General features: G+C 42.9%; 1 protein-coding gene across 2 annotated transcripts in view; it reads right to left on the bottom strand.

Annotated features, from left to right (window-relative positions):
- Positions 1 to 22856, bottom strand: part of LOC116399049 (receptor-type tyrosine-protein phosphatase gamma-like) — a 540858-nt gene that overhangs the window by 60407 nt on the left and 457595 nt on the right. For both annotated transcript variants that reach the window (XM_031875879.1, XM_031875880.1), the window contains exons 9-12: positions 21628 to 21812; positions 6399 to 6507; positions 5848 to 5897; positions 4769 to 5528 (exon numbers count right to left, since the gene is read on the bottom strand). In XM_031875879.1, the coding sequence (XP_031731739.1) occupies positions 4769 to 5528; positions 5848 to 5897; positions 6399 to 6507; positions 21628 to 21812 (1104 nt within the window). The remainder of the gene's footprint in view (positions 1 to 4768; positions 5529 to 5847; positions 5898 to 6398; positions 6508 to 21627; positions 21813 to 22856) is intronic.

The raw sequence follows: 22856 nt of genomic DNA, 5'->3' as shown, positions 1-22856 counted from the left end.
GGGGGGGGGGGCACAGGAAGGGAGGAGAGGGACTAAAAAGAAAAAAGGATGGAGTGAGTAAGGAAAAGAAAAGTATGGAGAAGGTATGGCTACATTTGATAAGCAGAGAAAGGGGAGGATGCAGAAGAGACAGGAGCACAGGTCGAGCAAGATAGGATGAGGATGAGAGTGAGGGAATTTGAGGATAAACAGAAGAGGATTTCTGCTTCATTTTGCAGTTTTTCCCAATTGTATTAGTGTAGCTTTAACATTCCAGTACCACAGGCTGATCAGGGTCCCTAGTATGTCCCCAGTAAAGCTGTGTGGACGTTACAAAGGTGGACTGCAGGTTATGAACAAGCTCACAGTTTAACAGTGCTGGGCAAAGTATTCACATCATTTTCTGAAGTAAAAGAATATTCAGCAACATGTTTTTGAAATATCTAAAGCAAAATGCTCACACAGAATTATCGATACAGTTACTGATATCTGGCAGTTCCTGATTCAAATAGCTGGATTGGACATGACAATGGGGCCAATTTATGAAATCCAATGCTATGTTTATATACTATATACAGTATTTATTTGGATTTTAATTCCTGTGTAAGTTTTGACTAATTTGTAGCTGCAATAAAAAGGTTTCCACTTGAGTTGTAATTCTTTTCCCAAGTTGCTGGTGTTCAAATTATTACTTTAATTTAAAAAATGGTGGGTTCCTACAATCAAACTGTCAGCCAGATAATTATAAAGAAAGAAAGAAAGAAAGAAAGAAAGAAAGAAAGAAAGAAAAGGACAGTCATGTCACCGACCCATCACCTGCCACAAGCTTCCATTAGTACTTCCCCAGACTCCAAACATGGCTCATGTCCACCACCCCACCCACCCAGCTCAACCCTTGAGGTGAGGTATTTGAACTTCAAGACATTTAAAATTAAAAACTTTGCAAACAGAACTCAGATAAACACAGAAAGTATTCAACTGAACATCTGAGTGACAGGAGACTTGAAAAGGGCATATTGTGTTTTACAAGGTTAGGAAAGCAATGTTTAAGTCAAGCCTGATGTTGTCTTTCACATAAAAGAATGATCTCAGTCACTTCCACACTGTGAGCAGACAGCTTATTAATTAAACACTGGTATCTGATACCGGTATCAGCTGATAAGCCCCGGTATCTCTATCTGGGCTAACAAAGTTGGATCGTCCTCTTACAGAACAGCATCTTATTAGTATGTAGTATATTATATCATTGAAATATAATTGGTGGTGCATTTATGAAAAGTGTTTCTGCTCAATGTGGAACTGATTTTGACTCCTCTGTATGAGCAGCCCGGTCTAGTGTTGCAGTTACAAATTGATGATATTGTTTTGTAAACTCTCAATCTGCAAAGTAACTAACCACAATCTGATGGATGTAGTGGAATAAAGTACAAGTACCACAACACTAAATAAATACCATCTGTTGTAACTGTATGAGACCCTGTGCTACGTCCTGCTAACTTTGACCCAACTTAGCGTAGTTTTCAGAACATGCAGATTACAATTAAAGCTTTGAGTTTGTTCAGATAAACAGAGCGGATTCTTCTCATGCTCACAGGGATTTGTAGTTCTTTCTGAAGTACTAAAAGCATGCAGTGATTATAAAAATACTTCCCACATCAGAGGTTCTGAGACGAATGAATACAGTTACTGGTTTTCGAAGTTGTACTGCAACTTTTAAGCTTTTACCGTTGAGTCTGTCCAGCTCAAACTGAATAAAATTTGTTAAATGTGCTTCGACAAAGAGATTGAGAAAGCCATTTCCGGGGAATATCAGGAGATTGCTTTTGTTCATATAACAGTGATGGAGCAAGGCCTTCTCTGCTGACCTAAACAGAATCACAAAGTTAGCTATTTTATAATCTAATATTTTTTCTTAAATACACTACATGTATTATAATTTATATAAATATTTTTCCCATTATCTTATGTTCTCATTGCACAGCTCCTGTCTTCCTCAGTTGCTCTGCTTCCAGTGCAGCTTGTTTTAAGTAGAGCTTTTATCCAATCAGATTTCACCTCTGTGTCTCTAGGTAAGAACAGAGGCAGAGGCCTGCAGACTCACAAGTGAATCCATGTGCAGTTTAAGTGAATGCGGATGATATTGTTGATTGTCATAGTGTTCAACCAATCAGATCTTTAGTTTGACATGTTGGGCGTATTCTTTGACGTGTCAGAGCCTGCTAGCTGGCCTACAACTACGTCAGCATTAAGGGGCAGCTCAGTTTTAAGGTGCAGCTCTGCAGTGAGGTGCAGCGTGCGCTGTGATTGGTCAGTGGGCGAGCGCGTGACTATTGTGAAACGAAACAACTTAACATCAGAGGCTTAGTCGGAGTAGTAAGAGTTCAAATTGAAAGATATGGAAGAAATTCTGATATTTTTTGCATTTTGCTTGGTGTAGATTATTATTATTTTATCTTGCTTTGTTTTTTTAACACTCAATGGCTGAAGGAGGAGAAACGGATTTGTGAGTTGGGATTATACTCTTTGTTTGGTTGGTGTATTATTACAGCCCTAGCAACGAATAATAACCGTATAATAATAGTAATTAATAATAATAATAATAGTAATCGTAGCTGTGGCGCCATCATGAGGTTATTAGGAGGTGTTTCAGCTGCAGGACAGCAGTGAAGGCCCAGGTATAAAATGTACGGCCCGCCACTGGTTCATAATAACGTCTGGTCTTGCGCTTAGTCTATGCTTCAAAGCACTTGAAATTGAATTGATGTCCCATGGTGTTCGCTTGGCTAATGCAGTGCCCTGCTGAAAGTCTTAGCTGGGGGGAGGAGGAGGGGGAGCAGGGAGAGGAAAAGCATTAGGTCTGCTCTCAGCTCCTGCTGGAACTCTGTTAACACTTTACTTTGCTCTACATCAGTGCAATTCATCATCACTTACTACATTAAGGCCTTTGGATATATCGGCCTTTATGGAAGAGCCCAGCACCACCTGCATACAACACATTATACTCTATTATTCAATTCTATTATGTTGATGGTCCTGCTTCAGCGTTTTTCTACAACTCTCATAAAGATGAACAATAAGCTGTCTATCTATATTCGATAAAGTTGTCCATCATTACACCTAATACCGAGTGATGGTTTGAAGTAACTAATTACAGTTACTTTTGTAACTGGGTCATTTTTTGTGTACTTGTACTTTGTATTTTAAAAAAAAAGGTAATTTACTTTTAATTAAGTATTTTTTATGACATTATTGTACTTTGGTACATTTTAAGGGGTATTCATTACAGAGTAACAGCAAAAGTCGCATAAAAAAGTCCCGATGAAGTGTGTGAACAAAAGAAGGAGCCAAATCAGCAGCTGCAGCAGAGAAGCTGCTGCTGCTGTGTCTGTGGCCACAGGAGGGCAGAGCTCCAGAGATCTAGAGCTCCAGAGTTCCAGAGATCCAGAGCTCCAGAGATCTAGAGCTCCAGAGTTCCAGAGATCCAGAGCTCCAGAGATCTAGAGCTCCAGAGATCCAGAGCTCCAGAGATCTAGAGATCCAGAGTTCCAGAGCTCCAGAGATCCAGAGAGGATAAACTCAGCTGACGCTCTGGAACAGATACATGTTCTAAATAGAGGTTGCAGCTTGCAATTGACGAAGGGATTATCAGTTAAGGTTGGCATTGTTGTACCTCTGCATGGTTAGAAAAAAGTTGCATCTACTTAATTATTCATTGATTTAATGCACCACCAGACGAACATGCTAAGTAACCCAAATCAAATAAACCCAAGATGTTGTGTGCCCAGCAGGTCCAAGCTGCGTCTGGCTAATACGCAAAATGCTAACATGCTCATGGGGGATCCTCCAGCAGGGGTTTCTGCATTCACTGATGAACTTTAACCTTCACTGAGGTGTGTGACTTAATCTATATTCTCAGTTTTAATAAAATAAACTATTATATCAAATTTGGACTCTCTGAAGCATCGTTCACATTGCCAGAACCAGCTGCAGCATTACACATGTATACATCTTTATTTTAATCTTAAACAAATTGCATAACAGTTGATCTCACACCTCCAGAAAATGACAGGAGAATAACACAACGATCAAACATCTTCCTGTTACTTTTCTACGGAAACATGAAAGCAGTAGTGACATTCGGGCATTATCTTAGTTTAGCGGATATTTGGAAACGTTACCATATGAATACAAATAATATGTTACTCTGTCAAATCAGTGGTTTTATTACTTTACTTATTTGCACAAAAAGACCCCAGTGATGTATCACTGCCACGTTGAGGTACATCAAATCTAAAGACCATACACGATTTTAATTAATCCAACACTTCAAAATGACCGTTTTTTCAATGTAACCTCACGTCAAGAGGTCCGTCAGGAGGGCCTTGAGCGCCGTAGGTATCAAACATTTGGATGAGGGATTTTATTTTTATGGATTCCTTGAAATTGGATCCTTGACTGGAGGGCACTTGATAAAGGAACAGCCTTTTGGAGAGACAAGTATCTATGAGGACTTTCCGAATACTCAATGTTGAACTTATCCAGCTATTTCCTTTTATGTTCACTTGGGATTCACCAAAGAAGTCCTAGACATTTAGATGGAAAAAAAATGGTTCGTGTAACTGCTGCTGGTGTCACTAAACGAGTTGGGACTTTTTTGAAATGATCAAATTTGTACAAAAGCTGATAATTCTGCACTTTTGAAAATTCACCAAATGATCCCTTTTCTTGTTCTTGCTCTACAAATAAAGGGGATTGTTCACATGAGGCTTTAACACATTAGTTCACTCACCAGTGTGGATGGAGAAAGGCCAGTGCTTCTTGTCCCTCCCTGAGCCGGGTCTGAGTGTCGCTGCTGGGTCCTTGGGGACAGGGAATTCTGCCATTTCATTGACTGCCTCTGTGCTGGTAGTTGAGTTGATGTCAAGTGGATTGTGGGTATACACCTCCAGTTGGTCTTCTACAGGTGGCATGTTAGTTGGATCGGGTTCAGTCTGTTTTTTCTCCTTTGCAGTAGCATCCGGTGTGTCACTGGACGGTTCATTCTTTGCCGTACTGTTGCCTTTCCTCCCTGCCTCCGCAACACCTCCCGATCCCTTCCTCTTCTTCTTCTCCTCTTTCTCTTCTTCTTCCTCCTCTTCATCCTTTTCCTCTCCTTCCCTCTCTTCATCCTCCCCTTGACCCTTGCTGTTCTCTCTGTCCTCGCCCCCAGCCTCATCGTTATCTTTGGCTGCGGCCGTCGTGACAGCAGAGGCAGAAATGGCGGGCTCGGCGGGTTCAGTGTTCTGTCGTGCGGAGTTGCGGTTATGGGTTGGTGCTCTACTCGGCCAAACAGAGCTGGGGAAGGAGGAGATGACACCACCGCTGAAACCCAGGCCGGCCAGTAAAGTGCTGGTCACCACGGACGCCACCGTTGCCTGACTACCGCTGGAAGACGGGCCGATTCCTGTCGCCATGGAGACGAAGGAGAAGGGGATGCCTGAGGAGGTCCAAGTAGATGAGCCAGAGGAGATGGGAGCCATGTCGGCTGAGGAGGCTGGAGACACTGTCGGCTGAGAAAGAAACAAGCTAATGATTGGAATCTGAAATTATTTGTTGATCTTCTGCCTCAGTCAACTTTGACATCATTGACTAAGGAGTTGACCCCTTTAGTTATATTTAAGGGTTCAGTCCAATATGTTTGGATCTGGGTCAGGATTGGAACAACCCTGGTACCCTGTTTCATATGGACCACTGCTTTCTAAACCTGACTTTAATACCCTTTGAGACCTTCCTGTCCATACAAGGAAGAATAATGCTAATATAGACACTGCTCTCTGCTGGATAAAATGGGAAAAAACATTAGCAGTGATTCACCTCCGCTTCCCTTACCATTCCAGTTTTCACAATCCTCGTCCCCTCAAAGATCCTGGTGGTGTTTGCTGATACACAGGGAAGAAAGAAAAACGGGATATTCCACTGTTAAACACAGAAGAGACAACCAGACAAATCTCACTGAAGGGGTGTCTATGAGACATCCATGAGTGCATTGCAAGCACATAATCACAATGATGGCGCTGAATACTTTATGGGGTAGCCAATAAAAGAGATGAAATGAATTCATCTCACTGCGTTTTAGCTGCTTACTGTTACTGTATGTCTTTCCTTCCCTCTGTCACTTCCCCTTGAGCCTGCAGCTGTTGATATGAGCTCACATAAATAACCTGAATATGAAAGATTTCACTACGATCAAAGGAATCCTAACTGTCAGAAGATACTGCTTGCACAAATGTAAGACAATATGCAGCGCATCTTGAGAGAGGGCTGTATACATGGAAGAGATGTGTACTGATGCTCATATTGACATTAAAGATAATATGGCTGCAATTCATGAGCACTTTGGGTCAAAACGGTCCTCGTGTGTGTGTGTGTCTCTTTGTTACCTCTGAAGAGCATGCTCTGGCTGAAGTCACTGCGCATGTCATTCATGCAGATGGCCTGGACTCGAAACAGGTACAGCACATCGGGGGAGACGGGAGATATGACGGCCTCCTGGAAAACAGACACAACACATGCACACAAACAAAATCAGTAAGGTCCTCCAAGTTTGTATCAAAAGTCATATTAATTCAGTTACAGGGTAGGAAGTTTATATCCAGAAGAGGTTGCATAGATTAAGATGTGGTTCTTAAGGATGTTTTTGAATCAAGGGAACAAACACCCCTAAATTACTAAACTTACCCCAACTATCTATGTCAGTGGCGGGCCGTGCATTTTATACCTGGGCCTTCAGTGCTGTCCTACTACAGTTGAACCACCTCCTAATAACCTCATTATGAGCCACAGCTACGGTTATTATTTGTTTCTAGGGGTGTAACTACACGTAGCCACTGCGCTCAACCTGGCAACCCACCCAACATAACAGACAACGTGCTGTCTGACACGCCCACCATGGAAGAACAAGATTGTACTCTGGTGAGGCGCGTGTGTTCTGGGAGGCACACTATGCTAAACTAGCTTAGCAGGAAAACCAACAGCAGCACACACGCTACAAACTCTCCCCGCAACGTTTAGCAGCGTTCCCTACTGATTCAAACATAATTCTTGCTTTGTAAAATAAAACAGATACATGAATAGGCGCATGACGGGATGCTTCGTCATTAACGGACAATGCATATAGTTAAAATCAACATAATTAACACAATGCCAAGAACAAACTCACAAGAACCAGTCACATATATTTATATGACAACAAAGCAACAAATCAATCCAGCAACACTGCAGCGCTAAAACACGTATTCCACTGCACACTGAAGAGCACGAGTAAAAACAAAGCACTTCACTTACCAAAGCTGCTGTTCACTTAAAGACAAAGTCCATCCTCCTTTCTTTGATTACGAAGAGTTTAATGACACGGTTGTACAGAACATCGTGCGGTTTAGTTCCAGCCAGAGGTCCTCCTGTGAACGTGTTCGTTGGAGCATCGTAGCTTGTAAGTGTCCTGCCGTGCTATGGTGTGGTGTTGCTGCCTTGGTTAGCCACCTCAGGTTAGCGTAGCGTAGCTCCAAATACTGAGACGCTCAGTCGTAAATAAAATGCATTCTTAGCCATACAATGTGCAACGCTTCTCCGACGCTGTCAGACAGAAATACTGTTCATACAAATCCTTTTCCTGGCTGGGTCAGGGCTGCTAGCTGTGGGGTTGGCCGACCCTTTCTTACGATGTCCAGTTTTTCTGGAAACATCCTTCTTGAGAAATCCGTTTCTCCTCCTTCAGCCATTGAGTGTTAAAAAAACACATCTACACCAAGCAAAATGCTAAAAATGTCATGTCAATGTCATAACTTCTTACATATCTTTCAACTTGAACTCTTACTACTATTACTAACGTATGCTAGCTGCTTCAGCTTCACAGTGGTGACGCTAGCCCACTGACCAATCACATCTCACGTTAATGCTGACGTACTTGTAGAGTACCTAGACAGCTCTGACGTGTCAAAGAATACACCCAACATGTCAAACTAAAGATCTGATTGGTTGAACACTATGACAATCAACAATATCGTCCCCATTCACTTAAACTGCACATGGATTCACTTGTGAGTCTGCAGGCCTCTGCCTCTGTTCTTACCTAGAGACACAGAGGTGAGATCTGATTGGATAAAATCTCTACTTATAACAAGCTGCACTGGAAGCAGAGCAACTGAGGAAGACAGTAGCTGTGCAATGAGAACATAAGATAATGGGGAAAAAAATTAGAATACATGTAGTGTGTTTATGAAAACTGATTAAATTATAAAATAGCTATAACTTTTTGATTCTGTTCAGGCCAGCAGAGAAGGCCTTGCTGGCCCTGACGGCCCACCACTGATATAAGTAGGTCAAACTTGACCTACAGGCATTTGTTGTGAAAATGAATAGGTGTCTTTTATCCGTATAAGTTATTCCGTCAGGTAGTCCGCAAACAGCTACACGGACTGGACAACGCACACACACACACACACTAACACAACATTAGCCTATGGTGGACTTATAAGTGGCCAGGAACACCAAGAGTATAGCGAGGAAATAATGGCTTGGAATTAATTCAACCATCAACTTAAATGTCCTTCAAAGAGGAGTCTGATTTTCTTGCTTCAATTATTAATCAAAATTAATGCATAACACAAGTTTAACAGTAAATAACATCTTGGAGACGGCAGTGTTTTACAGCTTGGTATGCGGGTATAAGCCAGTGTAGTCTGGTGTTCTCCTAAAGAAGCTTCAGTGAAGGTCAGCCAGGTCCCATCTCATCCCAATACACTATTATTTCTCTACAGCAAACCTTTAATACAGCCAGTTCACTTTCTATTCTAGCTATATATCTGAAACTAGACAATGCCCCTCTCTTTCTGTGGTTCAGCCTTTCATCCAAAATGTGTGTTTCTTTATTTCCCCATGGTCACTCCCACACAGGCAACCTCCAGCTCTGAAAAGTGAAGTCAATGCAGAAGTGCCTTAAACCTGCATTCTTTCTACCGACCATCAGGGGGCGACTCCTCTGATTGTATAGAAGTCTATGAGAAAGTTTGTTTGTAGCAGCATCAAACAAAGTTACAGAGTAAACATGAAATATTAAGTATGAAAGATGCTCAATATATACAATACATTAAAATAATATAATATAATAAATTCAAAGAAAACATAATAAATAAAAAATGCACAGTATACAATAAAATAGAATGGTATTAAATTAACTAACTAGGTAAACTAAACAGTAGTGGAAGGATCACCAACAGCAAACAACAACAGAGTAGCGGTGTGTAGTCAATTGAAGGATGATCTGGCCAGAGGTGATTTGTTATAAAGTCTTATAGCAGAGGGCAGGAATGTTCTCCTGTATCCTTCCTTGTAACAGCGGAGCTGGATCAGTCTGTTGTAGAAAGTGTTCCGCTGTCCCTGCAGTAGGTGGTGGAGAGGGTGGTCCGGGTTTTCCAATATGGACAATAGTTTCTTCAGTGTCCTCTCCACCACCTCTTCCAGATTGTCTTGTTTGCAGCCAATGGTGGAGCCGGCCTTCTTAACCAGTTTGTTAAGTCTGTTGGTGTCTCCGGCTCCAATGCTGCTCCCCCAGCAGACTACGGAGAAGTACAGTGCACTGGCCACAACAGACTGGTAGAACATCTCCAACATCTTGCTGCACACGTTGAAGGATTGAAGTTTCCTCAAGAAAAAGAGTCGACTCATCCCCTTCTTGTACACAGCGTTGATGTTGGTCTTCCAGTTCAGTCTGCTGTCGATTGAGACCCCCAGGTACTTGTACTCCTCCACCATGTCCACATCCTCTCCCTGAACTCTCAGCAGTTGTGGAGCCGTCGTCTTCCTCCTGAAGTTGACCACCATCTCTCTGGTCTTGGCCACGTTCAGACGCAGGTGATTTCTACCGGCCCACTCCACAAAGTCATCCACTACTGCCCTGTACTCCTCCTCCTGTCTGTCCCTTATACACCCGACCACTGCAGAGCCATCAGAGAACTTCTGCAGGTGGCATGACACAGAGTTGTACTGGAAGTCAGTGGTGTACAAGGTGAACAAGAAGGGAGACAGAACAGTTCCCTGTGGGGCTCCAGTATCACTGACCACCCCATCAGACAGCACACTGCCCAGTCGGACAAACTGTGGTCTGCCTGTGATGTAGTCAGTGATCCAGGAAACAGTGGAGGCGTTAACCCCCACCACCCGCAGCTTCTCACTCAGCAGCACTGATTGGATGGTGTTAAATGCACTGGAGAAGTCAAAGAAAGTGATTCTCACAGAGCCACCGGTTCCATCCAGGTGCGACTGAGCTCGTTGCAGCAGGTAGATGATGGCGTCGTCCACTCCAACACGAGGCTGGTATGCAAATTGCAGAGGGTCCAGTGATGATTTCACCTGCGGTCGGAGGTGGACCAAGACCAGCCTCTCCAGCACCTTCATCACATGTGATTTGAGGGCAACTGGTCAGTAGTTGTTGAGGCCAGATGGAGTCGTCTTCTTAGGTACAGGGACCAGGCACGACGTCTTCCACAGCACCGGGACTTCCTACTGCTTCAGGCTCAGGTTGTATAGGTGTTGCAGGACATCAGACAGCTGGATGGCGCAGGTCTTCAAGAACCTGGGGCTGATGCCATCGGGTCCTTCAGCTTTGCCTAGGTTGAGTCTCTCCAGCTGTCTTCTCACCTGGCCAGTCGTTACAGAGAGGTGGGGTGGAAGAGCCCTTTGATGTTGAGGGCTCTGAGTCCATGCAGCTCACCAGGGGGGACAGAGGGGGAGGTGTTTGGTAGATGTGGTGTGTGGAGGAGACAGATGAGGGCTGTGAGCTAAACCTATTGAAGAAACAGTTTAGCTCATTGGCCCTCTAGAGGGAGCACCCAGGTTGTTTCCCTCCAACCTTGAAGCCGGTAATCTGCTTCATCCCGGTCCACACCTCCCTCATATTGTTCTGCTGGAGTTTGGCCTCCAGCTTCCTCCTGTGGGTGTCCTTGCACTCCCTGAGCTTCACCTTCAGGTTGTGCTGGACTCTTCTGAGCTCCTCCCTGTCCCCAGACCTGAAAGCTGCTTTCTTCTTATTAAGAATAACTTTCAGGTCACTGGTGATCCATGGTTTATTGTTGGGGTAGCAGTGTACAGTCCGGGATGGAATAGTAGTTTGTTCACAGAATTTGATGTATTCTGTGATACAGTCCGTCATGCTGTTGATGTCCTCCCCATGTGGTCCACACAGCACATCCCAGTACGTAGACTCAAAGCAGTCCTGCAGGGCGTCTTTAGCCTCCTGAGACCACCTCCTCACACTCCTGGTGGTCACAGGCTGCCTCTGCACCAGAGGAACATACTTGGGTGTCAAGAGGATCAGGTTGTGATCAGACCTGCCAAGGGGGGGCAGTGGCACTGTATGCATCCTTAGCATTAGCATACAGAAGGTCCAGAGTTTTATTGTTCCTTGTGGGGCAGTGAACATACTGGTGTAAGGTCGGCAGGGCTTTATCCAGAGTGGTGTGGTTAAAGTCTCCAGTAATTGCCAAAAACGCACCAGGAAGTTGACTCAGCAGTCCAGACACTGTGGAGTGGATGGTGTCCACTGCTGTCTCAGTGTCAGCTGATGGGGGATGTACACAGCCACAACAATGGCGGACGTGAACTCCCTCGGCAAACAATAAGGACGCATCCCCACGGCTAACAGCTAATGTCTGGGCTAGAGAAGCGTTCCTTCACACACACATGGTCGGGATTGCACCACCTCTCGTTCACATACACTGCAATCCCGCCACCTCTCTTCTTACCGCTCTGTACAACGTCTCTGTCCGCCCGCACAGTCCTGAAGCCGGGCACCGACGCACTGTGGTCCAGAAAATCCGCGTGCAGCCATGTCTCCGTGAAACACATGACGAGTCCTGACCAGCGCACCGAGCTCGTCCGTCTTATTCGCCAAAGACGTCACATTCCCCGTTATAATAAATATAATATATTCTGTAAATCAAGAGCATATTCAGCTTTCAGCTAAGATTCTTTACACTACATCTCATCATTCACACCCATTCATACACTGATGACAGTGCATGAATGGGTGTCATCAGGACTTTCTAACATTCAGACACATTCATACACCGTAGGCACAGTTACGGGAGCAACTTGGGGGTCCTTGCCCAAGGACACATCGGCATGAACTAGGGGAGCCGGGGATCGAACCACCGATCCTGTGATTGAAAGACGACTGCTCTACTGCTACTACCACTGATGGTCAAGAGCGATCATCTCTATGCATGCTCATCATCGTATAACACCACAAGACTCCCCCTCCTATCCATTACAGTTACAGCACTATCAAACAGGATCTCCCTGGACTAGCATTGGGGTCCACAGCCTGTCCTCAAGCCCATCAGCTCACCACATTTTGAAAAACCCTGCTGTCAAGCTTTCTAGACCAGTTAATAGAAGGAATGTCCAGCACAATGATAAAGTTATCATGTATGTTGCAGTCAATCATCTCTATCACATAAGACTAAACCAGTAAGAGATGAATTCCATTAGAGCCTTGTGTTAATGCTATATTTGACTGTCACACATTATTCCTATACTGCTTCATTTTCTTTTGACTATTTCATCATATTACTAAAGGGATGTTTTTTTAATCTAGTCTGACAAATTCATCAGCCACATATTTCATAAGCTGTTTTATCACTGCCGATAATCAGAATCACTCAAAAGTCAAAAGAAACAGCAGGCCACTGCAAACTATCATACTCGTCTCTGTTTTATGTTTTTAAAAGGTCAAATCAGTTTAGTCAGTCAGTGGGAGACATAACTATCTCATAACTACACACAGTATGTCAGCTCCACCATCACATAAACATTTCATTTCTCAATGGGATAATAAATACCATTTTTTAACAATTGACAAATCATTACACACAAAAACGTTACTCGAAACAAATAAAACTATTTGTAGCTTCTATTGTAGTGGCAGTCTCTTTAATTTTAAACAAATGAAGGAAACATTTTTAATAATGTTACACATTCCTTTCTGTTTACTTCCCCTCAGCAGGCAGCTGTTTCTATCAGCAGCTCTGATAAACCACTGTACCAGTTACAGCACACAGGCACAGTAGAGACTAGTTGGTGAACACAGTGATGAGTTTAACAGCTACAGGGCCAGATCGGTTTTCACAGAATTTGGTCGAGAACATAACAGAGCTAAGATGAGAGTCACTATTGGACTTCCATTTCAAACAAAAACCTAAGCCACCTTAAATGTTTGTAATATACCAAAACACTTCTCATGAAGCTCAAGCGCAAGTTCAGTCAGGAAGACACTCATTCATAATCTCAGTCTCTCCTCTCCTTGTGATTACTCTAGCAGCTGATTGGGGGCGTGCACTTTTAAGTAACCAACCACATTCTGCACAGTTTCCTTAAGCCAATCATATCGTTGCTGTCAAACTTTAAAAAGTGTTCTCCTCTCTGCTGCTGTCAGTTGTCATTTCAGCGTTAAGCAGATGCAACCCTCCTCCACCCCAGTCGCCTCCAGTCAGCATCACAGTCAGGCTCCTGATTCATCATCAGATTGCAGCAACTCCTTTCACCACCACCACCAGTGTCTGGACTCCAGGGGGGGTCAGGACCTCAGTCTATTGGACCTCAGTATCCCTACCCTCGGTGATAGTACAGTACTTCAGGATGGAGTCCAATAGCCAAAGACTTTGCACTTTTCATATTTGATGCATGTATAATAAATCAGTTACATTATATAACAAGTCTCTCCTGATTGAAATAGTACCCACTTGAAACGTTGTGCAATCTACCAAAAACTGTGTGCTGTAAAACAGCTCCCTGTCCTTCATCTATGCCACGACACAGTGGCCGTGATTACACCTGTCATTTCAATGACTTCTGTCATCCCATCCCATCCTATCATGCCAGGACGCATTGACTGTCAAGTCTGAACTCCCCGAGATCGCATCTTGCGCGCATTGGGATGGGATCTGCTAGACCACATGCCGCTGTCTGAGTCCTGTTAAGTTATTGCTGATGCAAACACATTTCCTGATTTTGATGCTTCAAAATAAGAGGGGACTTGTATTCTGAATCAGGAAATTAAATGTGTTTATCACCAAATTAGCAGGGCTTTGTTAGCGGCTGTTCCTCAATAAAACAAGTCTAATAACTCGGAGAATGAAAGAATAGCAGCAAACTGAGCCTTCTCCCAAATGAGACAATCTAATTCCCCCAGAAGTCTAAAGGAGTTTGACATTGAATGTTACGTGTAACATGTCTTGGCGTCAGGAATGGAACGGTCTCCTATTCTGGTCAACCCCTTGTGATGTGTTTATCTTAGCATGGCATCAGGCTATAGTTCATGTAAAACACAGTGACCAGGCAGCTTAAGGCTGACACTGTTCTCAGTGGCAGAGCCACTTGGTTACAGAATTTACACTGACAAGGACACTGTTGTGTTGATGATATACCAGTGATTAAATGATACACGTAGCACATTCAATAAACACAAGCACACATTTCCATTTTGAGAGTGGAACTGTGCTAATTATAAGTTTTCACAAATGATCTGTGGATTGCCAAACAACTCCTTTAATCTCCATCCTGTTTTCAGAGGGAACTAGATATCATCACCACAACTGCAGCATGGGACTGGACAGAACGGATGTGCAGAGCTGTTGCTGTTTACACCAACACTTCCAGCTGACTCCTGCTCTCACACAGATGGGTGGCAAAGATTGAGTAAATCACAGGGTTTCATGAAAGCATCGCAGGGCTTCGATGTACAGGGGCATCAACAGCAGCTGGTAAACAGAATGTCTGACGAGTCTGGAATCACATCACTCTCTTTTACACAACTGATAGGCACTGTCACTCTATTTAACACTAATACAATACTTTGCTTTGTATTTAAACAAACAGGTATCATACAACAGTATTATTACCTCTGCAGTCAGACCACAGACAGCATTCTATATGTTTAGAATGAGCCAACGTTAAACACCAAAGAGGAATGAATGTGAAATTCTAAGGCTGGGTTGCCCCAACAAGGAATCACTTCAGATTACATCACGGTTTAACTTTAAATCACGTTGCAACAAATTCGATAAGTAACTTAAAATAAAATTGAGATTTAAACCTCTCTTTAAAAGTCAGTTTAGTTTATACTTTTAACCTGGATTAAATTGAATTATCTTGCACCAAAACTTTAAACTCCAATCCAAAATGTGATCCACTATTAACTTTAAACTTACACCTGTTTAGATTGATTGGGTCAGACTCAACCCAACTGAGTTTTATGATGCTGCTGCTGAATTTCTCTCTACAAATGCAAGGAATGTGTTGTAGAGCTGAACAGGACAATCGGAGCAACACAAAGTCTCTTTTCTCCAACTAAAGGCCTTTACACACCAGTCCTCTCAGGAGTAATCACCAATCATCAGGTCCAACTATCTATTTGTTTGATACTTTTGTTTATGGCCAAATTGCAAAACTGAGGACATTCCCATCATCTGTATTTTACTTAGCTGTGTTTAGTGCTAGTCATGACATCATGATATCAGCATGCTAACATTGTGCTGTAGACTCTTGTTGCTAAATATAAAATTAAAAAATGCACAGCTGCCAATTTATTAGGTACACCTAGCTAAAATGAAAGCAGTCTAATAAAAGAGCCCTACAATAAATGTGGCCTTTATGTTGTAGTGTTGTTTTGTTTGAGAGGTGTAGATTTCATTTCAAGGCTTATGATTTCATTTTGATGGCTGCAGTTTGTGGTGCTTGTTGAGTTTTATTGCATTTTGATATTCTGTCCACCATATTACATGAACAAAGGCAAACTCAATATTATAAACACCAATCATTATAACCCAGCAGCATCACAAACTATACATTATAATCTTTATGAAGGAGGAATTATTGCAGGACTGTTGCATTTTGGGGCCAAGATCCATCGCTAGAAACGCATCAGCAGCAGAACTATCGTCTTCCACCGGCCTGCCGAGTGCTCCTCTTTTGGTCCTCGCTTCGTGTCTTTCTAGCAGTTTTAGATGCACAAAAAAGTCAAAATATTCCCAACTTTTCAGCATCAGGTGCAGATAGACAAATATTGGTCAAGTTTTTCTGTGTTGTCGACAAAAGATAACGTTAATATAAATTGTATCTGTTAGTGTCCAGAGTGATACAAGCAGACAAGCCAGGAGTCACCTGAGAGATTTTGAGATGCTGCACCCACCTTATTATCTAATTCTGCATGTGTTAACACACGAGATACACTCACTTAGCCTCTTAAGGTTATGTTAAAGATGAGCCTCTTCCCTTTTCTACGGACCCTCTTTGGCTCTACAGCAAAGAGGGTAGAGCTAGGTGGTATGGGCCATAACACAAGCCCAGTGCAGTGTTTCATTAAATGGGGATTCTCAATTGATTGTGACATGGGGGATGTGTGTGGGATTTGAGGGTCCTAAAGCCATGTAAGTCCCTGTTGTGACCTAGATAGAGGCGTCAATGGAGAATACGAGGAACACAAGCCGAATCAAATGGCTGACAGAAAGAGGGAAGACAAATAGTGTGTGGGAAAGGGGTGTTGGCGGGAGGAAGAGTAGGAAGGGTGAGGGAGAGGGAGGTAGATTTCACAGGGTGGGGTAGTCTCTTGACTTAATGATGGGAGGACAAACTACTTCCCACCTCTCTCCATCCATCTCTCATCATGGCAGAATCCCAGTTGTGGGAGCCGATGATGCTTCCACAGCCAGGGGGCACTCTCATCCCTTTTCTTGCAGCCGTTCCTGTTTTCCCACAGAGCCGGTGGGCCAAGGTCATGCTTTTTGCACAGGCTAGAAGCCCCGCATTCCCTCCAGCTTAGCATTAGTATTCTGCCAGCCGATCAGCAGACCACAATGTAAGGGAATGAAACCTCCTGTCTGCTCCACAGCCTTCTCTCATAGCTCATTTTGGCTCCTGATGAGACCATTTGTAATGGAATTGATGGAGGATGTTTTTTGGTTTGTGTGTGTGTGTGTATGTGTGTGTGTGTTTGTGATCAAACGTTTTTGACCCCAGAGACATTAATAATTATTTCATTAAAACCTCTGCTGACATATTTTCTTATAATAACTATTATTTTGCCAGAGCTGTGTGTGTGTGCCGTTGTTAAACAAAAAACACTCATATTTTTAATGATGCAATCAGTGCTGGTTTTGTACGTGTCTAAACAGTTTAGTTCCAAAGCAAGTTATTAGGTTTTGCAAGGACCTCGCAGTCATATTTTGATGATGTAAAATCCACTCGATTTCTGAAATAACACACACAAATGCTTCCTCCCAGTGCAACTGCATTTGGCTCTCTGTTGGTCTAAAATCTTCATGTCATTATTTACAATAATTCAGACTGTGGCCCTGTTCAAAGTCTAATCAGAAATCAATCTGGACAGTGATGTTTGTACACATGGGAATGCACTAGATCATTCAAATATGTTCAAATGTGTGTTGTATCACAGTGATGAGGTTAAATCATAGTCCATTAATCAAGTTGATCAAATAGCATATGGCTGAAGGCTGGGCGGTGCAGCTAGCGATGTATCAGCAGGGAGGGGATGACGGAGGAAGAAGGGAAAGTAGGGGAGAAGGAAGGAAAGGAAGTAAAGGACAGATGAAAGGAAAGAAAACAAATGGAACAGAGAGGAAGTAGTATACAGCAGCAAGTTGTAAAATATGCAGCACTTTGTTATGCGAGTGGGTGTGTAGTTGTTGCTCAATGCAATCACCTGATTACTGGTGTATGATCAGCTGATGGTTGGCTGATCTGGAATCTGGACTATGATGTGACCCATTTAGGTTTTTCATGACCTGTACTTTTGTATCAAAGCACCCCTAGATTAGGAGGCACCATTAAGCACTTTTTACTTCTAAGCCCAAAAATCCCTAAAGCCCCCAAAAATCATCATTAATACAAAATCACTGAGACAGGCTATATTAGAGACAGGTCTCTGCTTCAAATCCCCCCGCTGCGTAATCATATCACTGCAGGATCTTTACTGAACATATGTCTGATTCGCGTTTGCAGATGTTTATGCAACTCAGCCCTTTTTCTTCTCCTTAATGCAATACGTCTACATACAGAGAAGGTTGAGTTTCAAAGGGTACCTTACTTAATACAACACACACATGCCATTTGCACACTGAGACACTTGTTAGGTGCGATTACTGCATAGAGAGACTACACTGTAAGACATGAGGGGACAAAGATATGTATTCCAGATTTATTCCAAGATAAAAATCTAATTACAGCGTTAGCCAAATTGAGTTGTTATCTTTGTCTTGGTAGTCCGAGCAGGTAGATTTCCAGTGGTTTGTCGCAGCAACAAACCTTGAGACTACAAGGATGTATCGCTCCATGGCTCAGAAAGAAACAGAAAGACGGAATGGACAGAAAGACAGCGGAAGCCTCACATTAGCTTCAAACTTCAGAATCCACGCAGTTCCACTTAAAAGGTCTCCCTGCCTGTACAGCAGTCTGTCGACCATATCGGGATCCAAGCGTACGGAGGCCTCACCCAAAACTGGATCCCAATATGGTCGACGGACTGCTGCGCCGGTCCTTCAGGGCTGCTACAACAAGCTAACTGTTAGCTAGCAACTGCTCGATTAAAAAAGGGAAACGTAAAGATAAAAAAGGGAACATTGGACTCTGTTGTAAGGGCCTAAATGCAGTGGATTTGATAATAGCAATGCGTTAAAGTAGTTCACAATTCTTTTCTAATATGCTATTGCTTTACTGCCAGTTTGTCACAGACATACAGTGGTAGAGAACTGAAGATGATATTTGGAAATCATCATTGGACCAAAGTGATGTCAACATTGCATTCTGCTTGTTGATTGGTAACTAGGACATCCTCCATTGGAGCACTATTCTAGGTCCCGCCCCGAGGGAGGACAGCAGAAGCCCGTCTTCCTCTGCCCCCCACCAATACTTTCTTGCCCACCCTGTGGATGTTGCTGTTGAAGCATTTTATGAGTTTCCATAATGGAATATTTTCAAAGAAGAGAGGAAAACAAATGTATGAATAATACTGAGATTTGGTGATTATTATTGAAACCAATTACTCTTTTTAATTTGAATGGCCTCATAAGAACAGAGGAGATCTTATGGGTCAGACTGCTTTGTTACTGACTTTCATATCGTCATCTCCTCAGCTTGTGTTAACCACAGACCTTATCTCAGGCATCTAACTAAAAGCTCATTCAAAAGAATCCACTGACTTGGAGATGAGGACACGGGGAATGCAACAATGCTAACTGGTTTCCAGGTCTGAGGACTCATTCCTGCAGCACCCTGTCGATTCATTATTCAGCAGTTAACACTGCTGCTAGATTGCTGTGTCACAGAGGCAGTGGAGCAACATGGCTGGAAGTTGAAATGAACTCCACTGAAACTAACTTCACACATGGAATCCCTCACCAAGCCTGAAACCCAGTGGCGTGATGAGGCACACGGGGCTGTGGACATGAAATGTGAGCGGTGTGTGAAGAGGAACTGAAAGAATTCATTGTTCTGCTGTATCTCTGTGGAATATACCGCTGTACAAACATGGCTATCGACAGCTGAGAGTCAGGAAAGTCTGAACAGAGATGCTTCCTTTTATTTCTTCTCACACAAACCAGGCCAAGAAAGTACATCAGACAAAGACTGTGTGTGTGTGTGTGTGTGTGTGTGTGTGTGTGTGTGTGTGTGTAAAAAGCTCACTCAAAGACGATTTAAAGCATTGAGCTCATTATATATGCACACATATTTGATATTAAGGAAATGGCCCCATGGTGGCGATGTTATACATGTAGTATAGAACACTGTCATGATTTTAAATGCAAAGTTGTTGTTTATTCAAGCAGTTCCGTTGATGCTTGATGTGCATGTTAATATCTACCATATTCATTGATATAAGCAGACAGTTATTGGGTTGAACTGTTTCATACCAAAGATAAAGTTTTATGAATCTGGGTTATTGGATTGTTTATCAGATTCTTTGGTAAGTGACACTCCTATTGTGATTGCAGCCCCATCTCCTACATAATATGTTTTTATCCTTCTGATTTAATTTGCTAAATATAATTTGGAGGGAATTTAACTGCTGCCTTGATTTGGATTACTGCCAATCATTTTCACAATTTAGGACGTGCAATGTTCTCGTACTGGCCAAAGTCATAGGGAGGAGCTCATGGTTGGATGTATAAAGCTCAGCAGGGTTCACATCCTTTGTCCCAGGTTTAGGTTGCTGATTGCAACTGGCACACAACTCTTCTCCAGAACACCACACTTTGTTCACCAAACATCTTCACCTTGCCTTCGTCCGTTCACTCCTCCAAAACAGTGGAAACAGCGATCGCCCTCCTCAGAGGCCATCCTCACCACAATAACACTATTTTAGGAGCAACAGAAGTCAGTCGGCAGCTGGTGGTACCACGGTTTGCACTCTGTGGCTCACAAGTGTGCTGGAGAACTACAGTGGCCTTTGGGTAACGTATAAACATTGGAAGCTGTCTCTTCTGGGCTACTGGAGAAACACGGAGCTGCAGCACGGCGGACTCTGTGAAGAGGACCTGCTCCCTATGTCGATATGAAGGACTCATTCTAAGCTAACGATTCTTAGCTTCAGGTGATTATACACTATGAAAAGATAGTTGTGAATACTATGTTCCATTTCTGCCAATAGATCCCCCAAAGTCCTACACACTGGCCCTTTAACTAAAGCTTCTATGATTACGCTCATTTTGACTCCCCCGATGGTCTGGGTTTGGGCACTAAAGCACTTGGTTAAAGATAGAGAAGTATGGTGCTTTTGACTAATATTGACCAAATCAACACATCCAGTCTTCTACTTCAAGTCACCATTGTTTATCTTACGTTTACAGTTAAGACCACCATGTTTCTTTGACCTTTCATAACCATTACAACCTTATTCAGGCTTTAGTTGTCAGCAGTGAATCTCTCATCAATGACACAAATGTGTTGTAAATGAAGACTTTGCAGGAGACAGGTTGAGCTACTGATCATCTACTATAACAATGTATCATAATGAACTATAACAGCAGCATTTTAATGTGTCTCATTTGCACACTGTTCATGTTTGCTCAATGATTTATTTATCCACAGCAGTCTGCATCAAAGTCAGCAGCTCACTTCTCATACACTGTATATTTTACTGTGTACAGATATATATATATATATATATATATATATATATACTGTATATATATATATATATATATATATATATATGCCTCTCAGCACCTGAATGCAGCACGAGTCAGGCCTTTTCAAACGAGTTTGTACTTTTTAGCTGCTTTGCCATGCAACAACAAGATAACTCACAAATACTAAACAAGACATATTCACACACAGCAGGCTGATATCGTCCAGCATCAGAGCTATACGTCCAAATAATGCACCGTTACACAGATTGTATTTGTTATCAGTGCAGACCAGCAATGTGAGCAGCAGTCTCACCTCAGAGCCACATCCAACCCGTTTCATCTCTGACATTGAGACCCACTCTATGTTATATGTGATGTCATTGTTTGATTCAGCACTTTTTAGATTTAGTATCAGTATCCATTACATCAGGCTAATCCTCCCACTACAAGCTCCAGTCCCTCCCAGTCTCACCAGTTTGTGTTTGGCGTCGGTGAGGTGCGTCTCCTCGTAGCTGTCGTCGTGGGTCGTCCAGCTGTAGGACACCAGGAAGTGAAGGATGGGCGGGTGGTAGGTGACCTCCGGACGAGCCCAGCGCACCACCAGAGCACTGCTGTTGACATGCTGCACCTTCATGTTGATGGGAGCGCTGCTGCATGCTGGGAGAAGGACAGAGGAGGATGAGGAGGGGGTAATGCACAGACAAATGATAGAAAGGGAGAAAGGGAAAACGATAGAAGCGGAGAAATATAGGAAGGTTCAAATGTAAAATGTAAGGATAGAGGAACATTTGGGTTAGATGAAGAGATGAGGGAGGTAGAAGAGGAAACAAGGGATAATGAACATGAATGGAAAGGGTGGAGGCAGAAAAAGAAGAAGACAAAGAATGGAGAGAATAATTGGTGGAAGACAAGAGGAAGGAATGTATCAAGGAGGAAATGTGAATGGGAAGGATGGAGGAGGAAAATGATAGAAGGGAGGATTTAAAGAAACCGACAAAGTAAGGGAAGGTGAGACGTGAAGGCAGATGAAGAAAAGAGAGATGAGAATAGCATGAATGAAAGGATGGACAGGAAAGGAAGAAAAGAAAGAAGGAGGGGGGATATGGAAGAAAGGAAGGAAAGGGAGATTGGAGGAGGCAATGAAGAGAAAAGAGAAAAAGAGAGATAATTTAATGACAGAATACATCAGCTCAGCTTATCTTACACATACACTTAGGCAGAGAGAGAGGGAGAAAGGGAGAGAGAAAGAGAGAGGTAGAAAGGGAGAGAGAGAAAGAGGTAAAGGGAGAGAGAGAGGTAAAGAGAGAGAGAGAGAGAGAGAGAGGTAAAGAGAGAGGTAAAGGGAGAGAGAGATAGGTAAAGGGAGAGAGAGAGAGGTCAAGAGAGAGAGAAATAGGTAAAGAGAGGTAAAGGGAGAGAGAGATAGGTAAAGAGAGAGAGAGATGGGTAGAGAGAGGTAAAGGGAGAGAGAGAGGTAAAGGGAGAGAGAGATAGGTAAAGAGAGAGATGTAAAGAGAGAGCGATAGGTAAAGAGAGAGGTAAAGGGAGAGAGATAGGTAGAGAGATAGGTAAAGAGAGAGGTAAAGGGAGAGAGAGATAGGTAGAGAGATAGGTAAAGAGAGAGATAAAGGGAGAGAGAGAGGTAAAGGGAGATAGAGGTAAAGGGAGATAGAGGTAAAGGGAGAGAGATAGGTAGAGAGA

The sequence above is a fragment of the Anarrhichthys ocellatus genome, unplaced genomic scaffold, assembly GCF_004355925.1.
Source record: "Anarrhichthys ocellatus isolate YVR2014 unplaced genomic scaffold, GSC_Weel_1.0 scaffold99, whole genome shotgun sequence".
Lineage (NCBI taxonomy): Eukaryota > Metazoa > Chordata > Actinopteri > Perciformes > Anarhichadidae > Anarrhichthys > Anarrhichthys ocellatus.
This window is presented reverse-complemented; position numbering and strand designations above follow the sequence as displayed.